Source organism: Sminthopsis crassicaudata, chromosome 1 (genome assembly GCF_048593235.1).
Source record: "Sminthopsis crassicaudata isolate SCR6 chromosome 1, ASM4859323v1, whole genome shotgun sequence".
Lineage (NCBI taxonomy): Eukaryota > Metazoa > Chordata > Mammalia > Dasyuromorphia > Dasyuridae > Sminthopsis > Sminthopsis crassicaudata.
The window spans coordinates 481,493,370-481,507,151 of record NC_133617.1 but is presented as its reverse complement, the minus strand read 5'-3'; the positions used below and the strand labels follow the sequence as shown (position 1 = coordinate 481,507,151).

The 13,782-nt window shown below is 41.7% G+C and overlaps 1 protein-coding gene across 1 annotated transcript in view; it reads left to right on the top strand.

The window, feature by feature from the left end:
* Positions 1-6,633: 6,633 nt before the first annotated feature.
* The window catches only part of TTYH3 (tweety family member 3), a 180,964-nt gene continuing 173,815 nt past the window's right edge, over positions 6,634-13,782 (top strand). Inside the window, exon 1 of the mRNA XM_074281175.1 lies at positions 6,634-7,189. Within this exon, the coding sequence (XP_074137276.1) occupies positions 7,067-7,189 (123 nt within the window). The 5' untranslated portion in view covers positions 6,634-7,066. The remainder of the gene's footprint in view (positions 7,190-13,782) is intronic.

Sequence of the window (13,782 nt, the reverse complement as noted above, 5' to 3'; positions counted from 1 at the left end):
TCAATTGTTGTGGAGGAGTTCCATGAGCAAGGGGATGCAAAAGTAAAACTAAAAATAAAATTTTAATTTAAAAATGACGTAAAAAAGATTTTTACTAGGCAACTTGCCCTTTCTATCATTAATTATTAAAAACTTCTTTTTATGCTCTCTCAATTCTATTTCATATTTACCATTCCTGGTGTCTATTGAATCCATTTATTTCATCTGTAACCTATTCTCCTAAATAAACTCACCTTTTTCCAAAAAGAAAAAAAAAATTTAAAAGACCATTTGAGGGCTGTAATGAAAGATAGACTTGAAATCAAAAGCTATTTTATCAAAGGTAGATTTAGTAAGAATCAATGTAGGGAAAAAAGTATAGATTCATGATGAAGAATTAAAGGCAATTTGACAACTTTTCAAACTCAATGCTTGGACTATGGCAGCTTAGTGGAGTAGAAACTGCTGGATTTGGAACCATTAAAATAAGTAGTAAATGCTATTCATTATTTGTACAACCTCAGGAAAATCCTGGGCTTCAGGTTCTTCAACTATAAAATGAGTGAATTTTACTCAATGGCTTTCTAAGGTCCCTTCTAGTCCCAAATCTATGATCCTATGATTTGTCTATATTTTCCATAAAGTAATGCAAAGACGAAAACATAGATTCTCTGTTTTAACTCATCAAATTGACAAAGAACTACGCTTTTCAACTCTCCAATAACAAATTGAGGTTCTGGAATCCTAAATGGACTTGCCCAAAGTCACCCAGATATTGGGCAGTCAGTTTTTTTTTTTCTTCTATTCTCTTCTCCCACTTTTTTCTTAATCACTTGCCATCCACCTTCCAGCATTAACATTCCACTGAAACTTCTCTCTCCAAAATTACTAATGATCTCTTTGTCAACAAATCCAACAGCTTTTTTTCTATCTTCATTCTCTTTGCCCCCTCTCTTTTTTCCTTCCTTTTATTTCTCTGCTGGTCACTCTCTCCTCTTTGATACTCTTTTCTCTCTAGGTTTTTGAGACAGACACTACCCTCTCTATTCTTTATCCCTTTTGCTAGATTCTCTTCCAGATCACATCTTCTAACTGTAGGTGTCCCTCAAGATTCTTTCTTTAGTCATCTTCTCCCTCTATAGTACTTCATTTGTTGAGCTAGATCAGTTGAGGATTTAATTACTTTCTGTATGATTAATCTATAATCTCTCAGATGACTACCAATCTTTCATCTCTATTCCTCTCAAACTTGTTTAGTAGACATTTTAAACTCATTATGTTCAAAATAGAACTGAGTATCAGTCCTTGAGGATCACAACCTAAGAATCAGCCTAGAGTCTTTGCTGTCTCCTTACCCTCATCTTATAACTAAGCTGTTGCCTAGGCCTTTGGATTTTATGTTTACAATCTTTCTTAAATATTACTCCTGCTCTCCTTTGACATTGCTACCACTCAAGTGTATCACCTCATGTTCTGATTACTGCAATAGCCAGTTGGTGCATCTGCCTTTCTCAAATCCCTTTTTAGTCCAATTCATCCTTTATTCAGCCACTAAAATTATTTTCCTAATCCCAGTTCTGATCATTACTCAAAACCAAAAAAAAACCTTCCAGTGGCTCCCGATTGCCTCCAGGATCAAATACAAAATCCTGTTTGGCATTCAAAGACTTTTCTAACCTAGCCTCCTCCTAACTTTCCAGTCTTCTTACTCCCCAACATATATTTTTAAACTAGCGATGTTGTCTTGTCCCGTGAAAAGACGCCTCATCATCTCTGGGCCTTTTCTCTGCCTGTCCCCCATAGTTGGGATGTTCTTTCTCCTCAGCTCCAACTACTGATCTCCCTGGATTGCTTTTAAGTCCCAACTAAAATCCCACCTTGTTCAGAAAGCCTTCTGCAATCCCTCTCAATTCCAGTGCCTTCCTTCTATTAACTATTTCCTATTTATCCTGTAAATAGTTTTAAAAATATATATTTATTTACACATTTTCTCCCCTATTGGATTTTAAGCTCCTTCAGGCTATTTTCTTTTTTTTTTTTTTTTAACATTTTTTTGTATTCCTAGAATTTGGCATGGGCACACTGTAGCACTTAATAAATGTTGACTGATTGATTGATTTGACTGTAGATACTGTGATAGCTCCAGATCATCACTCTTGCTCTGTATTCTGCTGCTGAGCCTAACTCTTAGTCCTGTGTTCCTTCTCTTTGGCACCTAGTCCTTCTACGTGCTTTTCCTTTTCCCATTCACTTTTATTGTCTGTGTAGAAATGTGGAGTCTTGTGCCTTGTCCACGTGGGATTTACGCAGCAGTTTATTAGACTCACACTTTGAGATGACTTTATAGGTTTGCAGCTCAAGTTCTGTTTGGAACATTTAAGTGCCAAGGCTCTAGAGCCATACAAACTAGTAAATAAATCATTCCCAGTTCTCATTAATCCTAACCATTGTAAATTAAAAGACAACTGGGCAGGTGGCCTAGAAATGGGGAATTTGAACTTTGCCTAACATTTTCTTTAGTTCTGGCCAATCATTAATGATTCCAAATTTCTTTCCCTATAGAAAAGAAAAATAAAACTCACTCCCCTCAAAGATAGAAATCTAAGGACAGCTAAATAGCACAATGAATAGGGACTTGGAATCAGGAAGACTCATCTTCTTGAGTTCAAATCTGCCCTCAGACACTTACTAGCTGTGTGACCCTGGGCAAGTCACTTGACCCTATTTGCCTCTGTTTCCTCATCTGGAAAATGAACTGAAAAAAGAAATTGCAAATCCCTTCATTATCACTGCCAAGAAAACCTTACAATTTACCCCTTCTCATAGTGACTAACCCTTGGCTTTTCATAGGATCATAGATTCAGTCACAAGAATTTTTCCAACTCTAGATGTTTTCATTGGTTGTTCCCCATTTCTAAAATGCCCGTCTTTCTCATCTTTGTCATCTGGTTTCCTTTAAGTCCCAGCTAAAATGCTATCTCCTACAGGAAGCCTTTTCTGGTCCTCCTTAACTCTAGTACCTTCTCTCTGATGACTATTTCCAATTGATCCTATATGTGCTTTGTTTGTACATAGTTGTTTACATGTTTATACCTTGACTGTCCCATTAGAATATGAGTTCCTTGAGAACAAGACAGCTTAGTGGTGCAGTGAGGAGAGCGCCAAGCTGAGAGTTATGAAGACTCATGTTCCTGAGTTCAAATCTATCCTCTGATACTATCTTGTGTGATTCTGGGCAAGTCATTTCACCCTGTTTGCCTCAGTTTCCTCATTGTTAAAATGAAAGCACTAGATTTCATTATTCTTCTATAAGAAATGATCAGCAGGATGATTTCCGAGAGGCCTGGAGAGACTTACAGGAACTAATGCTAAATGAAATGAGCAAAACCAGGAGATCATTATACAGAGCAACAACAAAATTATAAGATGATCAGATGGACATGGCTCTTTTCAACAATGAGATGATTCAGGCTAGTTGCAATGGTCTTGTGAGAAAGAGAGCCATCTGCTCCCAGAAAGAGGACTATGGGAACTGACTGTGGACATAATATAGAATGTTCCCTCGTTTTGCTATTGTTTGCTTGCATTTTGCTTTTTTTTTCATTTTTTCCTTTTTGATCTGATTTTTCTTGTATAGCATGATAAATGTGGAAATATGTATAGAAGAATTGCACATGCTTAACATATATTGGGTTACTTGCCATCTGGGGTGGGAGTGAGGGGAATTGAGGGAAAAATTTTGGAACACAAGTTTTACATGGGTGAATATTGAAAATTGTGCATATGTTTTGAAAATAAAAAGCTTTAATAAAAATAAATTTTAAAAAGAAGGGGTTCATGGACTTCACCAGACAACCAAAAGTCTCCAGCTTTGGAGAGCCAATTATGAAATTTTCAGTGAGAGCATTTCTACCTCTGAAATCAGCAAAAACTACAAATCAGGACTTAATTTATTGTTGTATTGATTATTCATTCAAATAAGTGATAGATAAAATGTAAATAATGCAGATTAAATTTGAAAGTGTGACTTATAATATATACATATATATGTATGTATTTTTTTTCTTCTTTTGAAGAACTGGTTGTTAAACATTTATGAGCATATCACTGAACATCCATGACATAAAAAGAGTTAAGAACCCTTGCTCTATAGTCTTTACCAAAAGAAGAAAAGAATCAGGGGACTGAAATCTTATATTTGGAATTAGAGTAGGCAAGAAACAGATGGTGGGACAGAGAGAAATCTCTCTAGTGATACCATCAGGGAAAGTGAGGGATTGTGATAATGACAGATTTGGAAGACAGTTGTTGGTCTGTGGGACCAGCCTGATAGTGCAGTAGACAGAGTACTGGACCTGGAATCAGGAAAACCTGAGCTCAAATTTAACCTTAGACTTACTAGCTGTTTGACTCTGGGCAGGTTACTTAATCCTGTAAAATGAGCTGGAAAAGGAAATGATAAACCCCTTCAGTAGTTACAAAGAAAACCCCAAATGAGATCATGAAGAATTGGACATGACTGAAAAAATTGGTTTGCAGAAAATGACATTGGGGTGAAATTTGACAAAGGTGTGAGGAAAGCACTTTGTAAATTGTAAAATGTAATATGAGCTCTTAGGAGAGAAGCTGATCTGCAGCCCAAAGCACTTCCAAAGTCAGTGCCACCTTTCCCTTCTGTAGAGAATACAGAACTTCCCCAAAACACTTTGGGGAAAAGATCCCAAAAGAGATTTGGGGGAAGGGAAAATGCAAAAAAAAAAAACAGAGTTGGAAAGCCCATGACTCAGAAAATGGGATGAACAGAAATAGAACATGGCAGTGACTAATACCAGACTAGAAGGCTTAAGGCTTTGAAAAATCCCCGGCAGGGACTACTAACCAGAACTGATGCACAGACAAGGTCCCAGGGGTGTGGCTCAGGATGATAATAACAGTCTTAATACCTTATCTCTCTATACTTTTTACTTCAGAAGATTGTAATTTCATCAGTATGGATGTTCCTTCCACCCAGTCAGGTTATAACCTTCCCACACCTCAGTAGACCTTTATGAGTTACTGTGGCCTAAAAAAAAATGGTCAACCAACTAAATGAGCTATTCTGTATTAGGCTGATTGTCTGGGGATAAATATGGGGTCAGGTCACTTACCCACCCTTGGTTTTTTTTCATCTGTAAAATGGAGTTAAAAATCTAATGAGATCTCTCAGTCTTGGGAGTTATATAGGACCAGGTGATTGTTTTTGGTGAAAATCTGATGAAAATCTATGGATTCCTCCTCAAAAATATTTCAAATAGTTGAAGGAAAAGGTTCACTTCAGTTAGAAATGAGTGACAATAAAGCTGTATTTTTTTTAACCATCCATCCACATTCAAGGACACTCTGAAATCTATCCAGAGATAAGGGCTTTTAGATATAGATATAAATGTTTAGATACAGACTTTAAAAAATAGATTAACAAATATTTATTAAGCATTTACTGCCTGCTAGGTGGCTCAGGAGAAAGAGGACCAGTTCTGGAATCAGGAGACTCCTCTGCCTGAGTTCAAATGTTGCCTCAGACATTTACTTACTGTATGATCCTGGGCAAGTCACTTAGCCCTATTTGCCTCAGTTTCCTCAGCTGTAAAAATAAGCTCCAGTATCTTTGTCAAGAAAACCTGAAATGCAGTTTCAAAGAGCTGGACACAATATATAGTTTTTAAATTTATTTAAAAATGAGAGCTATCATTTACATAGCACTTTTGCTAAGGACATTACAAATATTATTTTATTACAACTTTAGGAAGAGGTGATATTATCTCCACTTTACAGATGAAGAAACTGAGGCAAACAGAATTAAATTACTTGCTTAAGGTCATACAGCCAGTAAGTGTTTGGGATCATATATGAATTTGTCTTCCTGACTCCAGGCTAAATAATCTCTTTATTGTGTCATCTATCTGCATATTACTCCATTTCATTATTTCCCTGGGAGGTAGGCCGGACAGCTGCATTGATCATCTCTGTTTGGCAGGTAGACAAGGAAGGGTAATAATGTCGCAGGCGGACTAGAACTCAGACCTCTTGACTCCGAGTCTGTCTGTATCATCATCACCAAAAAAGAAACAACCCCTCAAACTCGGTTACTGTATCTGCCTTCGAGGGCCCGCCAGCCCCGACGCTTCCTACGTTAGCAGGACTCCGGAGCCCTCCAGGGCTCCAGGGGCCGACAGCCTGACGTGCCGACCCTCGGAGGCTGCGGTCAGGCGGGAGCCATTAATGAACTCAGACAATGCGGGACACACAGCGTGAAGATTAAATGTACACATTGCCTTGTGTCCGGCTAAAGTCAGCTTCTTGGAAAGCTGCCTCTATGGATAGACTGAAGAGTCCATAGTCCTCGAAATCTCAGTTCCTAAGGGACTGACCCGGCCCACGGGCACGGCGTAGGTTTTTAAAAACGCTCACCGACTCCAAGAGGAACATAGTGAATTTGGGAATGGAAAGGCGAGCTAGGGAAGGAGAAGCGGGTCTGGGGGGGAGAAGAGGGCGGGTCCCATAAACGGGAGGGGGCGTGGCTCCGAGGAAGCGGGACCAATGGAGGCTAAGGGGGCGCGGCGGGTGGAAGTGGGGGTGGGGTGGGGGTGGACTGGGGGTGGGGAGGCGGGGAGCTTCAGCTCTCGCCGCGGCGGTGGTGGTGGCAGTGGTTGCGAACAAAGAGCAGGCAGTGGGGAGGAGAGGATCGGAGCGGAGCGCAGCGGAGTGCAGCGCAGCACGTCGGGGGCGCTCAGGCTGCTGGCTCGTTTGCAGACCGGCGATGCGGGAAGCGGGCAGAATGCCGTCCGGGCAGCGGGGGACCCTGGCCCCATAACCCTCCCCTCATCAGCCCTCCTGCCCGGGAGCCCCGAGACAAGTAGAAGCCGGATGGCAGCCGGGGCCCCACGCGGCTGAGCCTAGAGCCAGGGCCGGGGAGTCAGGGGAGGCGGAGGAAGAGGAGGGAGGGAGGGAGAGGCGGCCAGGAGGCAGGCATCTCCCCCCGCTTTTTTCCACCCCCGCCCCCAGCCGTCCACCCCCCACCCCTCGGAATCCCCCGCGGACAGCCGGGCCCATGGCCGGGGTCAGCTACTCCGCGCCCTGGTGGGTGAATCTCTTGCACCGGCTGCCCCATTTCAACCTGCAGTGGGAGACGACGAGCAGCCAGTTCCGGCCCGAGGACACGGAATACCAGCAGGTGAGTGTCACCTCCCCCATCCCCCACGGGTGTCTGTGTTCGTGCGGGGGTGATTGGGCAGCCTCCCCAATGCTCCTCCGCTCCGCCTCCAGTGGCTCCCACGGTGGGGTGGGGAGGCTAACTGACTAAGGACTGCGGAGGAACTCTTCCATTTTAGACACTTTGGTTTGGGAAGAATATTGCAATCTGGGTTCCTCTTAGCCAGAATGGGGCCTTTCCAGAGAATACGATGATTGGGCATTGATGAGGAAGGGGGTATAGAATCTGACTTGGTCAACTCGGGACAGAAAAATCCCCCATGTCCAGTTTTAGGGCTCGCAGTTTAATGCAAAGCTTGAGGGCGGCTTGGGAAGATGGAAATATGCCCCATTCGATCTCATTTCTTCCTTCATACCTCTCATCTCTTCCTTTACTGTCCACCTCCGCCGATCTCCCCCCTCCCGCCTCCCACCACGGGAACGGACTCCCTCTGGAGGGCTTGAAAAGGGGCTAGCTCCCAGCTCTTTCAGGAATCACCTCTGAGCCTTTCCTCTCAAATCCGCCCCCCCACCCCCCGGCTTTGGACTCCATCAGGTGGATTACCTTTTCCCAACCCCACCCCCATCCCAAGGTAGCAGGACTCCTGGATATGGTCCCCTTCTTGTGGCTCTGGAGGTTTTGTTTTCCTCCCTGACACTGTGGTGAGGACAGCTTCTAATCAGTGTAAACAAAGTGCCCTGGCAAAAAGGAAAGGTGGGAGATAATAATCGTTAAAACCGTGCGGGAACCTGATTTCTGCAGGAAAGTCTATGTCTCTTGGCCTGGTGTTAACACTGACCAGCTGTCTCCTTGAAACCACATTACAGTGCCTGGGGCCCTGTCTCTTCTCAGGGCTTGCAAGGAGCTGCAGTGATTTGTGTTGGCTTGTTGAGCTGTGTTCCTTTCTTGGTTGATCACCATTTTTGCCTTCTTGGGTACTCTCTACACAAGATGCAGAACTGTTTGCATAGATTAGCCATAGACATGGTGGTGGCTTTAAACTGATGGTAAATTCCATTTTAATCCCTGTGGGCATCAGAAAAAAGTCACCCTAAAATGCCTCCCCTTTGGACCTGAGGCTTGACTGGTCTTGCACCCAAGACAAACCTTGAGTTTATCATTGACTCAGTCCCAGAAGCTCAAGTGACTTTTCCCTTGCAAAGCCAACTTTTTTCCTTCTTGCAAGAAGTGGCCAATGGGGAGTGGTGGTTGGGATTTTTTTCTTGAAGACAGTTGTGTTCACATTTGTTCGTGGTGTCCAATTTCAGTAGCTCTGGGAGGTTAAGGCTATTCTGGATTTTATCTGTTATTTCTCGTAGGAGTCACTATCTCCTATGGGTCTTATGGTTATTGGTGACCTGGAACACAATAGATGCTTAATAAATGTTGATTGATTGATTGTATCATTCTTTATGGGATTGTTGATCAGTTTCATTGGACTGTTTTGGAGGGAGAAGTCTAAAAAATAAGCTGGACATCCTTCTTGCCCTGGGTGGTATATACACCTGTCAATTGCTGTTCTGTCTTCCCTGGCCAGAATTCAGGCATCTATGGGGGAGTGACTGACAGGCATCCATCCAGAAGGCAGACTTGCCTTGTGTACTCACAACGGCCATACCACTTGAGGGCTGTGTGTGGTTTGTGGTTAGTCAAGAAAGTTGGCAGCAATGCTGATAAACTTAGGGCACAGCCAGACTCCCTTGTTTCAGGGAGCTGTGTGTATAGCCCTCTCATAGGAATTCCTGTTTTCCGTTGTTCTGCTCTCTCGACTAGATTTGAGAAACATTACCATTCCCTTACTTCCCATCCTCTTTGCAAATGATGACATTCTTTCTCGCCTTTTCCCTTCTAAAAATTATTTTTGCTTTTATAGGTAGCTTTTGTTTTTATATAATCTTCATTTCTGAATATATTTCTCCTACTTCCCTCTCCCCATAAGTCAATTCAACAAAACTAATAAACACATTAATTGTTTGATGGTATATACAATATTCCCCACCCATATGCACCTAGCTCTGTCAAGGAAAGAGGAAGGTTTTTTTTTTTTCATTTTTTTTTTTTTCCCTGGATTCTGCTTCTTTTAAATGCATGGGATCATGGAGTTAAATCTGAAAGACATTTTAGAGATGATCTAATTCAACCTCCTGGATTTTCAAATCAGAAAACAGATGTCTTTGCTAATAAGTAGCACAGCAGACTTTGAATCCTGGTCTTCTGACTGCCAACCATGTTGAATGTTGAAATGTGGATAAAGAACTGGGCCTGGAATCAGGAAGATCTAAGTTCAAATGTGGCTTCAGAGATCAACTATCTGGTGATTCTGCACAAGTCACTTAACCTCTCTCAGTCTCAATTATGAGATCATAATTACACCAATCTCCTGGGGGTGTTTTGAGGATTAAATGAGATAATATTTGTAAAACACTTAGCATAGTGCCTGATACATAGTAGGTGCTTAATAAATGTTTGTTTTCTTCCTTTCCCTCCCTTTTATCTCTGTCTCTGTCCTAAATCATAGCCTCACAGAATGCTAGAATTGGAAGAGCTCCTTGAGATGATTTAGTCGGAATCCCCTCATTAAATAAGTGGGGTAAACTGAGCCCTTGAAGTTCCAAGACAGAGGCTCTCCCTTGGTGAAATATTAGGGTTAGAGCATTTGTTAATTTCTTATTTTAATACTGGCAGCTTTAAGGATCTTGGCTCTGCTTTGTGTGGATTGGAGGTGGTTTCCTATTTAGTGTGAGTAGGGAACTGGTACCAAAAAAATGAATGAGTGCAGGGTTTAGAGAGAAGCTGGACTGCCGGCTGAGGGCCATCAAAGATTCCTCCATTTGACATTGGAGCAGCCAGTTAGCTGAACTCCAGTTAAACAGTCATAAACAAAAGAAGGAAGGAGATTATTTGAATTTAGTCATGTTAGCATGGCAAGGAAAATGATTCCTTGGCTTTTGGGGAGCTGAAGGCTTGCCTGTTTAGTTTGTCCAAACCTGGGAGTCTTTGAATATTCTGAGAAAATGGATATCCAAGGTTTGGGATGAGTCAAGAGGCCTGGGGGGAGTTCACACATTGGAGTTTCTGCAAAATTGAGGAGAAGGCTTCTGCAATGAGGCCTGTGGCAAATGTCTTGTGGAATAAGCTGTCTTCGATCTGGTACCCTCTCACGTCAAAAGGGGGCATTACAAGTAACAGACTTCAGGGCTTTGCCGGGGTATGAGAGCTTCCCTTAGGGAGGGAGTTGCATCCTTTGTTGCTTGTGATTTATGGGTGCTTTTCTTAGGAGGAGGCCTGATTAGTATCTCCTCTGCCTGGAGACAGCTGTATGGGGTTGTGTACCCACTCGGTCCACTGGGGGCAGCTGCCTTTGTCTGAAGTGTCCAGGAGAGAAAGCTACTTGTGATGGCAGCTGCATTCTAGCAGAGGTCCTGGAGGGTGGTCATCAGAGGTGGTAGTGGCTGGAATGGAAGCTCGGAATTGGCATTGGGTCCTCCTTGACAGACTGTGTGTGTATGTATAGGCGTGTGTAGGTATGCATTCATGGTACATGTGTATCTAGCTATTCTCACCTGCATATTTGTTGCCACCTACTTTAAGGTCCAATGCTCTCTGAAGAGGAATCAACTTTAGGGACACAGGGGTTGTTAGATATCCTTCATCTTAGGCTTCTCCTGGGGGCTCACTGCTCCCTGACTTTTGCACAATCCTGCATTGGCCTTTGGTTCAAACTCGGTCTTTTTTTTGCAGGAGATTATAGGTACAAGCTCAGGGGGAGGAAGGTGTGAGCTATGCCCCAGTAACCACTCTAGATGATGAAGTCAGAGTGGATATCTAGAGTAGCTACATTGATGATGGATCACAGACTCTAGGCCATGTTCACCCCTGGGAATATTTGTGTGGGTCCTGATACTGCCCTTTGGAGCTCCAGGAAAGTACTTCCTGGTCCTCGCTGATTTCTCCCAGAAGAAAGGGAGTTGTATCTGGAGATGGGAACGGACTTCATCTGAGTCATACTGCAGTGCTCAGCTAAGAGTTCTTATTGTTTGGGGAGAGATAAGCTCGAGTGAGGGGGAGGGAATGGGGAAGCCAGCCGGTGGAGGAAGCTTATCCTTTCTATTTTTTTCCTTTCAGGAAGGCTCTGTGCTTCCCTTTTTTCTAGGGGTAGGGACATGCTGAACAGTTGGGTTAGAGGTTGTCAAGGTTTGCCCTCCAAGCCTTGATTGGTCTCTTTTTGGGAGTTGATCTGCCAAAAAAAATCTTAAAAAACATTTTTTAAATCAATCAGCAAGCATTTATTAAGGATCTCCTAAATTCCATGTACTTTGTTTGTAAGGCAATGGGGCTGCAAAGATAAAATGAAATCTTCCTCACCTTCATCTTCTGCATTTTAAAAACTTTCAAAACTGTTCAAATCCTACCTTCTTCAAGAAATCTTTCCTGTACCTCTCTATTACAAGTCTTTCCTCTGGGATTACCTTTCAGTTGTAGTTATTCAGTCATTTAAGTTGTATCTTGTGACCCCATCTGGGGTTTTCTTGGCAAAGATGCTGGAATGGTTTGCCATCTCGTTCTCTAGTTCATTTTACAGTTGAGTGAAGTGATTTGCCCAGGATCACACAGCTACTGAATGTTTGAGGCTAAATTTGAACTCGGACTCCAGACCTGCCATTCTATCCACTGAGCCACTAATCTGCCCTCTCATTTACATTGTACATATCTGGTTGTTCACAATCCCCGTTAGATTGTGTTTCTTGAGGAGGTTTTTGTTTTTGTTTTTTCTTTTCTTTGTATCTTTGTTATACAAATAAGCCTTAAGAAATGGTTTTGTTTTTTTTTTTTAAGATTATATTTGTATTTGTTTTTCCCCCGGTTACATTTAAAACAATTTTTATATTGGTTTTTAAAACTTTGAATTCCAGATTCTCTCTTTTAGTACATAAGAAATGCTTTTTTGATTGATAAAACTATTTGGTCCTCAAGGAACTTATATTCTCTTCAGAAGGGAAATGACAGCAGTTAATGTCATAAAGGACCAGCCAACAAAGTTTTCTACCTTTGGATTCCCCTTTTGGCATTCTTCCATCTTAGCTCTCATGTCTTCTTCCCCTCCCTATTTTCTCTCCTTTCTTCTTTACTCTCTTCCTTCTTTTTCTCCCTCCCTTCCTTTCTTCTTTCCCTCCCTTCGTACTTTCTTCCTTTCCTATCTTTCTTATTGCTGGTTTTTTCTTTTGTTTTATTGATGTTTTCTCTTTTTTACAACATTATCAAATATAGTCTGTCACTTTGGTTCCCAATAGCTCCAAACCATTTTTGGCAGAATATTCAAAAATCTGTACCCATAATTCCCCACCTCGTAACTAAAAGGAAAGGAAATAAACTTCATTATCTGTTCTGCAGCATCACTATTGGTTATTGCAATTAATCAGAGTTCATTTTTTCTTTTAGTGTTTCATTTTCCAGTCTTGTATACCTCTTCTGGGGTATTATTTGACAATGGGTTTCTTTGTGCATCTTCCCAGGCAGTTGGATGTTTAATACTGAGTGTCTTTCTTCCTTAACGTTTGTAGTGTTTATTTTCTATATCTTAAATTTTGGTCTTGACACCTAACCTATTCTCTAAAACATTAAACACTAATGTTAAGATGTGTTAATCTTGTATTCTTTTTCTCTTAACTAGGTTGTAAACTCTTTAAATTAAAGGCAGGGACAGAAACTGTCTTTATTGTGATTAGTCTGAACTTTTCTATTAGGATCCCCAAGTTCTTTCATGGCTGAAATCCTGACTTGTAACTCAGTGGTGTAAATTAGAGACTTCTTCTAAGAGGCATAAGAAACAGGAATCATTAATTAATCTTAGCTGATGCTGCTGAGATACCTCACTGTGGTTCCTTGTGCAGCTTTAGTGTACCTAGAACTCTGTATGTTCCATACTTTTAAAATTGTGGTTCTTGAAGAGGACCAGTGACCTCAGAAGACTGCTGTCTTGACTTGCAAGTGAATTAGATTTAATTGAGGCAGGGCTGTTCAAACTCATCAGCCCCACTCTTTTCTCCAGAGTTATTCCAGTCCAGTGGCAAGATACAGATCAGGAGCTCTGGAGATAGCCTGGATGCAATGGGAGATGACCTTTTTTTCACCTTTTACATTACCAACCAGGAAAACAAAGTCTGAGGATTCTCCTGGTCTAGATAAATGGCACCTATGGTTTAGAAGCAGTGGTCAGTGATGTCTTCTCTGTGGTCATGTTTTGGTTATCAGGGAACAGCAATAGAAGATTTTGCTCTGGGTATCTTTTCACTATTCTACGAGGCAGCCATGCTTATTCCTGTCTTTATGCTATTATACTTTTTAGCTCTTGCCACCTTTGATGGCCTTTTTTACCTTTTGAAATCATACTTCTGGTTTTGTCCTATCTTCTCTCTGAAGCCTTTCTTGGTAACTGCAGTCTTTATTCATCTCCTTCTACTCTAAATTCCTTTGGAACTATTTTTTGTGTTTAATAGGGAATTACTTTGTTTTAATGAATTTCAGTTTCCTTAGCTGCAAAATGAGGAAAATACACACACACACACACACACACA